At 39.9% G+C, this 13,766-nt stretch overlaps 1 protein-coding gene across 3 annotated transcripts in view; it reads left to right on the top strand.

The window, feature by feature from the left end:
• The window catches only part of mcfd2 (multiple coagulation factor deficiency 2, ER cargo receptor complex subunit), a 20,678-nt gene extending 7,260 nt beyond the window's left edge, over positions 1-13,418 (top strand). For 2 of the 3 annotated variants that reach the window (XM_055639655.1, XM_055639656.1), the window contains exons 2-4: positions 2,430-2,618; positions 4,484-4,643; positions 11,873-13,418. In XM_055639655.1, coding sequence (XP_055495630.1) covers positions 2,440-2,618; positions 4,484-4,643; positions 11,873-12,004 — 471 coding nt within the window. In that variant the 5' untranslated portion in view covers positions 2,430-2,439 and the 3' untranslated portion in view covers positions 12,005-13,418. Of the gene's footprint in view, positions 1-1,019; positions 1,095-2,429; positions 2,619-4,483; positions 4,644-11,872 lie in introns of those variants that run through there. The other variant, XM_055639654.1, reaches the window with a different exon arrangement.
• Positions 13,419-13,766: the final 348 nt, after the last annotated feature.

Raw genomic sequence — 13,766 nt, 5'->3', positions numbered from 1 at the left:
CTCAACCACAAGTGTACAAGTCACTCTTGGAGAAATTCAAGCTTGCTTGAATTTTCTCCCGAGTACCCAAGTTACACGATTACCTGCCGTTAGTGCCACGGTGGTCCACGAATGCCGTACTGTTATCGCATGAGGTTCCCACGATGTTAAACTCTGGTTACCTCTTGTGTCGTCGCCCCGTGAAAAAGGGGTTTAACAAGAGGAGTTGAGTATAGGAGCCTGGTGAGACCACATCTGGAGTACTGTGTGCAGTTTTGGACTCCAAATTTGAGGAAGGACATTCTTGCTCTTGAGTGCAGTGTAGGTTCACGAAGTTAATTCCCGGGATGGCGGGACTGTCATATATTGAGAGAATGGAACGACTGGGCTTGCATACACAAGAATTTGGAAAATACGGATTTTTTAAAAATCAGCCCGACTTCCTGTTTCATCTTGCTCCTTAAAAAATGCAAGGATAGAAAAAGTCATACTGTACCTTTAAAAATTATAACAGATTAAATTAATATTTCAAATTTCAAGATCTGGATCATTATTTTTGTAAACTTTGATCTGCCTGTCCCGCTCCAGGTTTAAACAGCTGTCAGTTTAGCGCGTGGGAATTTAAATGACGAGCTGTTGGCTACAGCTCTATGGGTTCTAAATATAGCGCTACCGGCTGGAGCTCTATGGGCTTTACACATAGGGCTATGGATCACAGACTGTTCGGGGAGGGAGAAGGAGTGAGAGGGAGAATAAGAGAGGGAGAGAGAGAGAGAGAGGGGGGGGGGGGAGGGAGAGAGCGGGAGGGAGGGAGAGGGAAGGAAAAAGAGGAGGGAGGGGGACAGTGCGAGGGAGGGAGGGGGCGGCTTCCAAAAGGCTTCTACATCATCATATGGTGCTAAAAGCAGGAAGCAGCCGTTCAAACAGCAATATACGAAGAGATGGCAATGAATGCACTGTCAAGAAAGGTGCATAGAAGACTTGTCAATTGGTAGCAAAATTATGCATTATTATACTCTTACATGGGTCTGACCGCAAATTAAAAAAAACTTTTATTTCAGCAAAATGGCACCGCGTAAAAATACTGATTTCCTCTGCAAATTACTGATTTTCAGGTACTAGAATACTAAATCGCTCTGACAACACTTGGCAGTTCTGACTTATTATCTATTGTCTACTCTAACCTTGTTCACCAATTCTTTGCAGGATCTTATTGAAAACTTTTTGAAAATCCAAATGCAGCACATTCACTGGTTACTTTTCATTTTCTCTACTAAATGCACCTTCAAAATTCTGTTGCAGATTATCTTTACCACAATTTATAATAGAATCCAGCATCTTCCAGTAATTTATGTCATATTAACATCAATATTCAGTTGTCCATCTGTATCTTCTCCCAACTGTCCAATCTGTCCAACTATTCCAGAGCAATAGAATTTTGGAAGCTGAACAACAGAGAATCTATTATTTCCATATCCATTTCTTTCAATACTCCGGGAAGTAGATTATCATTTTTCAAGCTCATTGTCTTTACTATTACTTTATTTCCTCCTTTTTATCTGGACTGTTCTCCGGTAATACTGGGAGGTGTTTGTGCCTTTCATGGACACTGCTTTTTAATTCCTCTGCCATTTATGTTTATTCCATCAAAAATTATCCAGTTTGTTCCCAAGTTACCCACATTTGCCTGTAGTGCTAGAGGAACTCAGCAGGCCAGGCAGCATCCCTGTAGAACATGGCTAGGTGGTGCTTTGGGTCAAGACCCTTTGGTGCTAAACTTCTCAAGTGCTACTTCCTATCCATTTTTCTATTTTAAATTAGTAATAGTAAAGAAGAGATAATGTAGATTGTAATAATTGAGATTGAAATAGACTCAAACTGGGACTTCCGTCAGTCAATTGAACTCTGCGCACCTCTCAGCTTGGTTGAAACGCAAGCTTTGAGTTGTGTCCACTATTTCTGAGTTTGTCAGTGCATGCAACAATTCTATATGGCCTTGTGTCTTTGGGGGGGAAAAAACTATGACCAAACATTTTGGTCAACAGTTCAGCAATCATTTTAAGAAACTCAGTAACACTCGTGTTTTAAAAGTGCTATTGAAGTGCTATTGATACTCACATTATCGTTAATGCAAACTGAAATAGTAAACAAGCAAACAAAATGCTGATTGGTAAGAAATTGTACAGATTTTATCTTGCAGTGCTATCAGGGTAATTTCAATTAAAGAAAACTTTAAGCCATTTGCAAGTAAACAATCAATTCCCTTGTGTTTAATATAATTACATTTTTGAAAAGTAATCAAACAGAATTCTCATCTTTGTTATTTGTTTTTAATTGAGCTTATGCTTTGTGTTATCTATTACAAGATATCAATATTTAATCATCTGCACAAAGTTAAAGATTTCAATTATTCAATATCCCTTATTGAAATAATCTCCATTTTTATGCAGGTTTGTCATCATGGAATACAGCAATAGAATTGCAAGGAGTTGTTTCATAGGATTTGTGTGTCTTGTACTATCAGGCAGGCATAACCTGGTGTCAGTTCGATCTCAAGCACATCCACCACATGATTCTGAAATTACTGAGGGTCATCGACCAAACATTCGTCTGGATAAGAACCTTGTTCAAGATAAAGAGTACGTATCTCGCTTTCTGCAATTAGGCCAAATATGTTAACCTAAAGCAGTTTTCTCTCATTGTAATTCCTTTCTAATTTACTAGTTGTGCCTAAATTTAAACTTTTTTTTACATGTAAGAAGTGTGCAGTAAGTTGGAACTTTGCAATTTGTTTTGATGTGATGTCTTAAATAATTTGCTTCTCCCATTGTAGCATTTTTTTGTCCCCATTCAATTCCCATGCCTTATATAAGCAGACAAGGAACAGGACTGCTGCTCAGTCTTTATTTGTTGATGTAAAGCCATGGTCACAGGCACTTTATAATTGTTCTGAAGCATGACGTGCACATTTTGAACTTAGCTGTATTTTCCATTTTAATGCATGATTGTTGCAGATATTTAGTCCCTAGTGCACCAGATATCTTGGCCATCACCGAATGAGAACATATGGTAGGAACATTTCAATCCTTATTAAGGTTGCTGAAACTTCACTCCCTCTAGCAACAGGCTATTATTATTCTGGCTTCAGCAAATGCCAGAATAATAATAATAATAATAATAATAATCTTATTTATATAGCACACTTTTAGTCAACTTGCATTGACCCCAAAGTGCTTCACATAATTACATTACATTTACACACAGGCAAAGGTGGGTGAAGTGTCTTGCCCCAAGGACACAACGACAGTGTGCACTCCAAGCGGGATTCGAACCAGCTACCTTCCGGTCGCCAGCCGAACACTTAGCCCATTGCACCATCTGTCGTCCCATAACTTCAATAATAAAAGTGAGGGAAGAAAAAGACACAACGTGCTGGAGTAATTCAGGTCAAGCAGCATCTCTGACGAACATGGATAGGTCACGTTTTGTGTCGAGGCCCTTCTTCAGAACTAACCCAAAACGTCATCTATCCAGGTTCTCCAGAGGTGCTGTCTGACTTGCTGAATTACTCCAGCACTGCATTATTTTGTAAAGCAGCATCTCTAGTTCCTTGTTTAACATAGTAAAAGTAAATGTCGGACTCCAATCCACTGTCCTTGGAACACAGGAAAAGAGACTGCTAACTTTGTTTCCCCCTTAAATACAAGGGAGACTCTTTATCCCACTCTATATTAAATTCAAGTTCAATTATCACTCAAATAAATTGACTTTATTGTTCAGGTTCATAGCTTAAATGCTGTTTTAAAAATGATTGGGTCAACTGTTTTTTCAGATTATTTTCTTGTCAATATTTCTGTGATTAATTGGATCTTTGGATTTATGACCTTTATTTTTATCCAAACCAAGTTGCGGCACTAGGACTGGTTTCAACTTAATAAAATGAATTTCAAGTACTAAAAACCTGAGCAAACGACTACTTTATTATTATAACTTATGTTTGGGGGAAAACCCAAATGTCAGATACATGTGGATGCGAATCATTTTTGAATTTTATTTAAAACATACCTATTGAATATTGTCAGTGCCTCTTACCTAAATATTTAACTTTGTAGGATTAGCATTGTGGCTATTAATTATGCTTTGTAATGTTGCACTTCTGTATTAACATTGTCCTGACTGTGCTTGTCTGAAGTAGCTGGAGCGATGATAAATAGGTATTGGAAGCTGGGAAATATTATTTCCTTTGCTTTTCTATGATGAAGGTATTGCTAGTGTATCACTGGAAGTCCATACCTTGGAACTCCTGATGAAATGTTGATGTTTTTCCTGCGATATTTGAAAATGTTTTGTTGTAGTCCACTGAGAAAGCTATTTGTTTGCAGTGTATCGTTCATTTTAAGGTTGGCTCTGGAAATATCAATCTTTCAAACAATAAATATGTTGTTAAGTCACTATTTTTAAATGGATCCAATATTTGTAACAAATCGTTTCATTCATTTTGCAGTCATATAATGGAGCATTTAGATGGTGTGATAGACAAACCAGAATCTGAGATGACGCCACAAGAACTTCAACTTCATTACTTTAAAATGCATGATTACGATGGGAATAACCTACTTGATGGATTGGAACTAATTTCAGCCATTACACATGTACACAAAGAGGTAAATATTCAGTTTTCATCAATAAGCGAGTTTGGTATCTCGTTAAACGCAAGGAATCATGGGATTTGTCAAATGTCATTCGGGATAAAAATAAAGCGAACGCAGTGCTGCATAAGGAAAAGGACCAAACAGGTAACGATCTCAGGACTACTGCCTGTGCCACGCGACAGTGAGAGTAGGAATGGAGCGAGGTGGAAGATAAATGCGTGGCTGAAAGACTGGTGCAGAGGGCAGGGATTCAAGTTTCTGGATCATTGGGACTTCTTTTGGGGAAGGTGGGACCTGTACAGAAAGGATGGGTTGCACTTGAACCCGAGGGGGACCAATATCCTGGCGGGGAAATTTGCACTGGGAGGATCAAAATGGGATTAACCACAAAACTTTGGCAAACACACAACAAATCACACACACACAAACCCACACACACACAAATCACACAAAAACCACACACACAAGCCAACAAAGCAACAACGCGAAGCACCAATATCACACACACAATAGCAGCCACAGCACAACACTTCAAATGGACTGGCGAATACCACACAATCAAAGCCTCACACAACTACAGGCTACCCAACCACATCACATCAACACAACCCAACAATCACCAATTCACCACACGATGTGTTGCAGCACAACAACTCATCAACAATCAATCACCAAACCACCCTTTCACAAACATCACAGCTCAAAACTTATACCAGCACCACCCATCTCCAAGCAAACAACACACCACACACACACAACATGCGAGGGGATCGCCAATAGAGAAGGCTAGTAGCTCAGTAAGGAAAGCTAGGAAAGGATGGGGCTTGTCAGAATAGCTGCCTCGTGCCACAAGCAGCACATCACACCAATCCATCACACACACAGATCACAACACAAATCACATCAAAATCAACCACGAATCACACGTTTTTGTCAACATTGCATTGACCCCAAAGGACAGCAAAAAGGGAGCACTTTAACCTGGGCTGGGAAATGAAAAGGAATAAGAGGGGATAAGTTTCTGGCGGAAATCTTAAAACTGGAATTTAATGTGGTCTACTTGAATGCGGTTTTAAAAATGATGGGATTAAGTCTTGTAGGCAGGGAAGGAGGGCTGGAACTTAGAGTAGGGGAACCAATGCATCCTGGGGGCAAAGGAAAAGGAATAGCAATGAGGTAATATTCAGTTACCAAAGCATAACAAAAATAAATCACACCAAGTAATGGATGACTCCCAGAAAAAAAAGACAAATCAGACAAAGGTGGAGCAATGCTCATGATTACTATGGGAATAACCCTACTTGATGGATTGGAACTAATTTCGCCATTAACATGTACCAAAGATGTATATTCAGCTTTTCATCGAGGTGGTTGGGAAGCTTAATGGTTGCAGAGGGCGGGAAAAAAAGTTTCTGGGCTAGACAGGAAAGGAGTACAGAAAGGAGGGTTTGGCGGAAAATCCCTGGCGGGGAGGCAAAGGCAAGACATTGGGGCGAGGGACTCAAATAGAGAAAGCTAGTAGACAGAATGGGAGGCAGGAAGCAGAAAAGGGAAGCACTCAGGCACAAGAGGAGAAAGAAAAAAAAAAATAAACAGAGAATAAGAGGTGGAGGGTTTCTTAAATGTGCATATTTTAATGCTAGAAGCATTGTAAGAAAGGTGGATGAGCTTAGAGTCTGGATAGACACCTGGAAGTATGATGTTGTGGCGATCAGTGAAACATGATTGCAGGAGGGCTGTGATTGGAAACTAAATATTACCGGATTTTGTTGCTTCAGGTGTGATAGAATTGGAGGGGCAAGAGGTGGAGGTGTTGCATTACTAGTCAGGGAAGATATTACAGCAGTGCTTTGGCAGGATAGATTGGAGGGCTCATCTAGGGAGGCTATTTGGGTGGAACTGAGAAGTGGGAAAGGGGTAGCAACACTTATAGGGGTGTATTATAGACTGCCAAATGGGGATCGAGAATTGGAAGAGCAAATATGTAAGGAGATAGCAGATATTAGTAGTAAGCACAAAGTAGTGATTGTGGGAGATTTCAACATTCCACACATAGACTGGGAAACACATTCGGTAAATGGGCTGGATGGTTTGGAGTTTGTAAAATGTGTGCAGGATAGTTTTTTGCAGCAATACATAGAGGTACCTACTAGAGGAGGGGCAGTGTTGGACCTCCTGTTAGGAAATGAGACGGGACAGGTGGCGGAGGTATGCGTTGGGGAGCACTTCGGGTCCAGTGATCACAATATCATTAGTTTCAATATAATTATGGAGAGGGTCAGAACTGGACCTAGGGTTGAGATTTTTGATTGGAGAAAGGCTAACTTTGATGAGATGCAAAATGATTTAAAAGGAGTGAACTGGGACATTTTGTTTTATGGGAAGGATGTAGAAGAGAAATTGAGGACATTTAAAGGGGAAATTTTAAGAGTACAGAATCTTTATGTTCCTGTTCAGTTGAAAGGAAAAAGTGGAAAGAGCCCTGATTTTCAAGGGAAATTGGACATCTTGTTCGGAAAAAGGGAGATCTACAATAATTATAGGCAGCATGAAGTAAATGAGGTGCTTGAGGAGTATAAGGAATGTAAAAAGAATCTTAAGAAAGATTAGAAAAGCTAAAAGAAGACATGAGGTTGCTTTGGCAAATAAGGTGAAAGTAAATCCAAAGGGTTTCTACAGCTATATTAATAGCAAAAGGATAACGAGGGATAAAATTGGTCCATTGGAGAGACAGTGGACAGCTATCTGCAGAGCCAAACGAGATGGGGGAGATATTGAACAATTTTATTTCGTCGGTATTCACCAAGGAGAAGGATATTGAATTATGTGAGGTAATGGAAACTAGTAGAGTAGCTATGGATACTATGAGTTTCAAAGTAAAAGAAGTACTGACACTTTTGAAAAATATAAAAGTGGATATGTCTCCAGGTCCTGACAGGATATTCCCTAGGACATTGAGGGAAGTTAGTGTAGAAATAGCCGGGCTATGACAGAAATATTTCAAATGTCATTAGAAATGGGAATAGTCCCCGAGGATTGGCGTACTGCGCATGTTGTTCCATTGTTTAAAAAGGGTTCTAAGAGTAAACCTAGCAATTATAGGCCTGTTAGTTTGACTTCAGTGGTGGGCAAATTAATGGAAAAGATACTTCGAGATAATATATATAAGCATCTGGATAAACAGGGTCTGATTAGGAACAGTCAGCATGGATTTGTGCCTGGAAGGTCATGTTTGACTAATCTTCTTGAATTTTTTGAAGAGGTTACTAGGGAAATTGACGAGGATAAAGCAGTGGATGTTGTCTATATGGACTTTAGTAAGGCCTTTGACAAGGTTCCTCATGGAAGGTTGGTTAAGAAGGTTCAACTGTTGGGTATAAATTCAAGAGTAGCAAGATGGATTCAACAGTGGCTGAATGGGAGAAGCCAGAGGGTAATGGTGGATGGTTGTTTGTCGGGTTGGAGGCAGGTGACTAGTGGGGTGCCTCAGGGATCGGTGTTGGGTCCTTTGTTGTTTGTCATGTACATCAATGATCTGGATGAAGGTGTGGTAAATTGGATTAGTAAGTATGCAGATGATACCAAGATAGGGGGTGTTGTGGATAATGAAGAGGATTTCCAAAGTCTACAGAGTGATTTAGGCCATTTGGAAGAATGGGCTGAAAGATGGCAGATGGAGTTTAATGCTAATAAATGTGAGGTGCTACACCTTGGCAGGACAAATCAAAATAGGATGTACATGGTAAATGGTAGGGAATTGAAGAATACAGTTGAACAGAGGGATCTGGGAATAACCGTGCATAGTTCCTTGAAGGTGGAATCTCATATAGATAGGGTGGTAAAGAAAACTTTTGGTATGCTAGCCTTTATAAATCAGAGCATTGAGTATAGAAGCTGTGATGTAATGTTAAAATTGTACAAGGCATTGGTGAGACCAAATCTGGAGCATGGTGTACAATTTTGGTTGCCCAATTATAGGAAGGATGTCAACAAAATAGAGAGAGTACAGAGGAGATTTACTAGAATGTTGCCTGGGTTTCAACAACTAAGTTACAGAGAAAGGTTGAATAAGTTAGGTCTTTATTCTCTGGAGCGCAGAAGGTTAAGGGGGGACTTGATAGAGGTCTTTAAAATGATGAGAGGGATAGACAGAGTTGATGTGGATCAGCTTTTCCCTTTGAGAATAGGGAAGATTCAAACAAGAGGACATGACTTCAGAATTAAGGGACAGAAGTTTAGGGGTAACATGAGGGGGAACTTCTTTACTCAGAGAGTGGTAGCGGTGTGGAATGAGCTTCCAGTGGAAGTGGTGGAGACAGGTTCGTTGGTATCATTTAAAAATAAATTGGATAGACATATGGATGAGAAGGGAATGGAGGGTTATGGTATGAGTGCAGGCAGGTGGGACTAAGGGAAAAAATATGTTCGGCACGGACTTGTAGGGCCGAGGGCCTGTTTCCGTGCTGTAATTGTTATATGGTTATATGGTTATAAACTGTATATAAGTTGTTAACTATTCTACCAAGGAATTAATCTAGAATTCTGTCAACTTAATTCTGTCAATTTCCTTTCTTGTTCTGCTGTTCACACACTAATTACATAGTCCCAGTTCTAGTTCAGTTCATTAAACTGCAATTATGAGATATTCAAAAAGTTAAAGAATTTATTATTTTCATTGAATGCTTAATGTGTTTGCTACTGGAATAAGAACATGTGTTTGAAACATTTTGTTATCATTATAAATAAATTATCATAATTTATGTGTAATAATATATTTAATCTGAGGAAGGCAGCAACTGCATCAGTTTGATGTGGGCTGATGCTTTATCTACAGGTGGTGTGAATGTACCGTTAAGGCAAAGATTACTCTGCGAGGAAAACTGAGTACAGGGTTGGCCCTGTGAAGGAGCCGCCAATCCGATATGACATTTAACTGTGAAATGCCTGCCCTTTAGTATTGGATAGATTGAATGGAGGGTCTGTGCTGTTCCAAATTTGCAGTGGTTGTGGTGCGTATCCCCCAGCCATCTTGCCCATTGCATGTTGACTAGCACAGTTCGCCTGCCCTTGTTTGCAGAGGCTCTTTGTGCAGGTGTTCCCCGAGTGGCCGAAGGGCAGATTTTAATGGGTCGTTATTAAACTGTTCCGTCTGTGCAGCATCGCCATCTCTCTCTCTCTCCCAGATCCCCCACCCCAACTGTCGACAAAATCTGACTGAGAAAATGCTCCCGCTGATATTACGGGTTGGCTCCACGTTTGCCCACTCGCTGAGGCAGGCGGCACCTCCTTCAAAGAGAGGGAGAACAGGTCCCGTCAGCTGGGGAGCTGCGACCCACTCCTGAGTGAAGCCCCTATTTTGGCTGCGGTTCAAATGGCTGGCAATTCTCATAATTATCACTACCCGGTCACCAGAACCCGGCTCCCAACTGTGTGCCCTGACAGACTGGAACCAGCCCCAGAGGTTAAAGCGACAGAATCTTTATTTAAGTCAACCTTGAAAGTTTAACCAGCCTGTTCAAATCCAATCCGAACTTTCCAACCTACCCCCCCCACACAGCACATTCTCATTGTTTCCTTCAATCCAGGAAGGTTATTTAGATAGGAATGTAAGGGCTGTATCAAATTAGTTGACCACACAACTTGTAATTCATGTAAATCAGTATCAAATTTGAATGGCTGTGACTTGGGCTAATGCCAGGGATTTAATAATTGACAGGTTCGTTCCAGACATTCCTGTGTTTTCAAGGCTCGTGTTGTATTGAGTCAATAATTTAAATGGATACAATTGTGGATTTGTGCAGCCTGCAGTACGCTGTGGCCAACTGCTGACATATTTGACTGATAAATTTATTTATAAATCTCATTGAAATGAATACGCAGGTCTGTACACGCACACATAGAGTAGCTCAGCTGGCGAGAATGTATATCCCGACTGACCCATGACCTGGGCAAGCACAGTTGTAATACTGAACTCACTTATTATCTCTGGCTTAGCTGATGAGCATTATACTGATTAGAAACTCGTACAGTAAACCCTGATTTTAACCGACCACCGTATAATAATGGATTTTGGTTATCACGGACAGACCTACTGATGCTGCCACGCCCACTCTGCAAGGTGTACCAGCGAGCCCTTCACCAGCTGCCCACACCATGTGGCTGATGCAGGTTTTGTCATGGTTCCCGGTGTAACCCTCGACAGGATGTGCTCGGTCAACATGTGGCTTCCTCCCCCACTCACCAGATGCTACTACTTCCTGTTGGCTGTTGCTTTTTCCACTTGACTCCCCACCCCCCCCCCCCCCCCCCCCCCCCCCCCATTCCACACCACTGCCGTTGCTCCTGATGTTTCATCCACTCCGCCTCTACCCCCACCACCACCTGCTCCCATGGGCTTGTCAACTGTCTTTCCAGCCCCTCCACCTCTGCGGCCTCCTCTTTTTCCTCTGGAGTCGCCGACATATTTCACCTTGGAAGATGTCGGCCACTATGAGGGAGACTGAAGGAGGCGGTGGTGGCGGAGTGGACAAAGTGATGGGAGGAGAAGGCGGCAGAGGACAAAGCGACAGGAAGAAGCACAAGCTGGTGGGAGGGGAGGGAACCCCACGATGACTGAGCATGTGTGGCAGTGGCCTGAAGAAAGCTCTGTCCCCAGGAACTACAACGTGAACCACAACAAAAGCTCGTCAACCAGAGTGTGCTGGAGTAAGTTAGCAGACTGAATCAGTCCGAGAAAGCGTCCCGATCCAAAACGTCACCTATTTGTGTTCTCCAGTGATTCTGTCTGACATGCTGAGTTACTCCACCTGTTTGTGACCTTCTGTGTATTAACCAGCATCTGCAATTGTTTGTTTCTCGTAAATACAATGATGATACCTTACTTGGTTATGGTGGATAGATGGCAATAAAGGACACCATACCCCACTCATGACTTGCATTGTAATGAACATTTTATGGTTTATATTGAAATCATAAATGATGAGATACTTAAAGTACTTAAAATTGTAAATTAATGAAACAAAAGTAAAATGAGCTTATTAGTTAACATCTGTAAAGGGAACAAATTCTTCCACAGAATGTATTGGTGGTGAGGTTGAACCATTAAATACGTCATTGTTGATAGTCATAATGCTAATCTCAATTTAAATTTTCCAATGTTTAAGCATTGGAGTAATTTCTTTTTATATAGTATGGTTTTCACACATAACACCATGTCTGATTTGTGTTGTCTTTCTGTGCAGGAAAATGGTGGCCAAGGACAACCCATGAATGAGGAGGAAATTGTTAGCTTGATTGATGATGTTTTAAGGGATGATGATAAAAATAATGATGGATACATCGATTACGCTGAGTTTGCAAAATCACTAGAGTAAAAAAAGACATAATTTAGTTAGTTTTCATTCTCTGACAGCCATTGAGAGTTTATTTTTTACTTGGTTAAGGTCAGTTAACTTTATTTTCTAAACAACTGAGCCAATCATAGTTTACCAGCCTCTCTGAACCAGAATGTTTTAACTTTTCTGTACCGAATTGTAAACTCAATTTTGAAACTTCACTGGATATGTATGAATTTTTTTGTGCAATTTCAAAGTGAAATATGTAAAGGTGAGTATGTTAACCTTGCTGTCCTATTATTGCAATATATTGTGACATTTTGCATTAGTCACATTCAGTTAATAAACATAATGAATGAAATATTGACATGAAAAGTATAACAATATAATTTATATTGGGGGGGGGGGGGAGAGAGTCCATGTTAGAAAACATATGGTATCAGTCCCTAGTCATGAGTGCAAGTTCAGTGACCTGGAGGATAAACTTTTACTTTAAAAATAAAATCATTATTACATGTTATAGGTCATGAGACACCATTTTGGATGACAAATGAATTACTTTTGTTTGTGCTCTTTGACTTTGTGTATAATGCTATAATAGGTATGAAATGGAGCATTCTATACGTTAAATGTATTATTTCAAAAGCCTACTTGTATAACGTTGTAATAGAGAAAACGTTTGTATTAAGGTACAATTTTAAACTGCTCTGGGCCAGCAGTGAAATACTATTGGTATGCCATTTGATATGGTAATTCATATTTGCACTGATCATTCTTCACATTTCCTAATATCTGTTGTGCTGTATAAATACACACGATAGAGATTATAGGCTTACTGAAACACAGTGAATAAATTCTGTGGTAATTTGGAATAAAAATATAGTTGATGTTTTTTAAAGCTACACTCATGATAGCTGTTGCTACTTCCCGTATTTAAATACATTATGCGTTTTGAAATCTGGCTTATTTTAATGATATTCTGCCTTTTCAATAAGTTGGAAGTTATTCATATCAATGGGACTATCTTGGACTTCAGTAGACCTTTTGGTGAAGGGAGAATACACTGGTCTTGAAAACCCATTGTTTAGGTTTCAATGTATATGTATTATAACAGTGTTCTCTATTACAACAAGTATTACATGAATTAAAGTAGAAAATCGTTTATATTGCTTGTACAGTTTCTGCTTGATCAAAGAATGTTTGCAACTTTTAAGTACACCTGGGATCAAATTGAAACACCACTTGAAAGATTAAATCATAACTTAATGGATGATGACTGTCATTATGGCATGATACCTTTTAATGGTTCATCGTATGCTAATTCAGATCAAATGGCAAGTGAAGGATAGCAAAGTAACATAATGTAAATTACCAAGCTGCTGTTCTTTTACGTATAAATTACTGTTTATGTATTGTTGCTGCTATTAAAGCTGGATAACCATCTGCCACTAAATTATACAAGAGTCAAGCATGATAAAAGTATATCCAGAACACACTGATTTATCCTCCATTGTGAAAACAAAGTTGGCACATAACTTACTCAAGCAGTTTCCAGAGGAATTGGCTACACATAGTAGAGGGAGAGCTAATATAAGGAATAAATTATTTTACCATCTCCAATCTGTCCACAACATAAGTATCTGTCCATCTCATTGGTGTCAATATGACCGGTGCATAATCCTCACTGTATGTTGTTCTAAACTAGTTAAATTCAGGACATCTTGCAGCTCTCATTTTATTCCCATACAATTTGTAACCTTGTTGACTGGCATTTCTTTCAGTCCATGTTTAAATGATTATT

The sequence above is a fragment of the Leucoraja erinacea genome, chromosome 8, assembly GCF_028641065.1.
Source record: "Leucoraja erinacea ecotype New England chromosome 8, Leri_hhj_1, whole genome shotgun sequence".
In the NCBI taxonomy this organism is placed as follows: domain Eukaryota; kingdom Metazoa; phylum Chordata; class Chondrichthyes; order Rajiformes; family Rajidae; genus Leucoraja; species Leucoraja erinaceus.
This window is presented reverse-complemented; position numbering and strand designations above follow the sequence as displayed.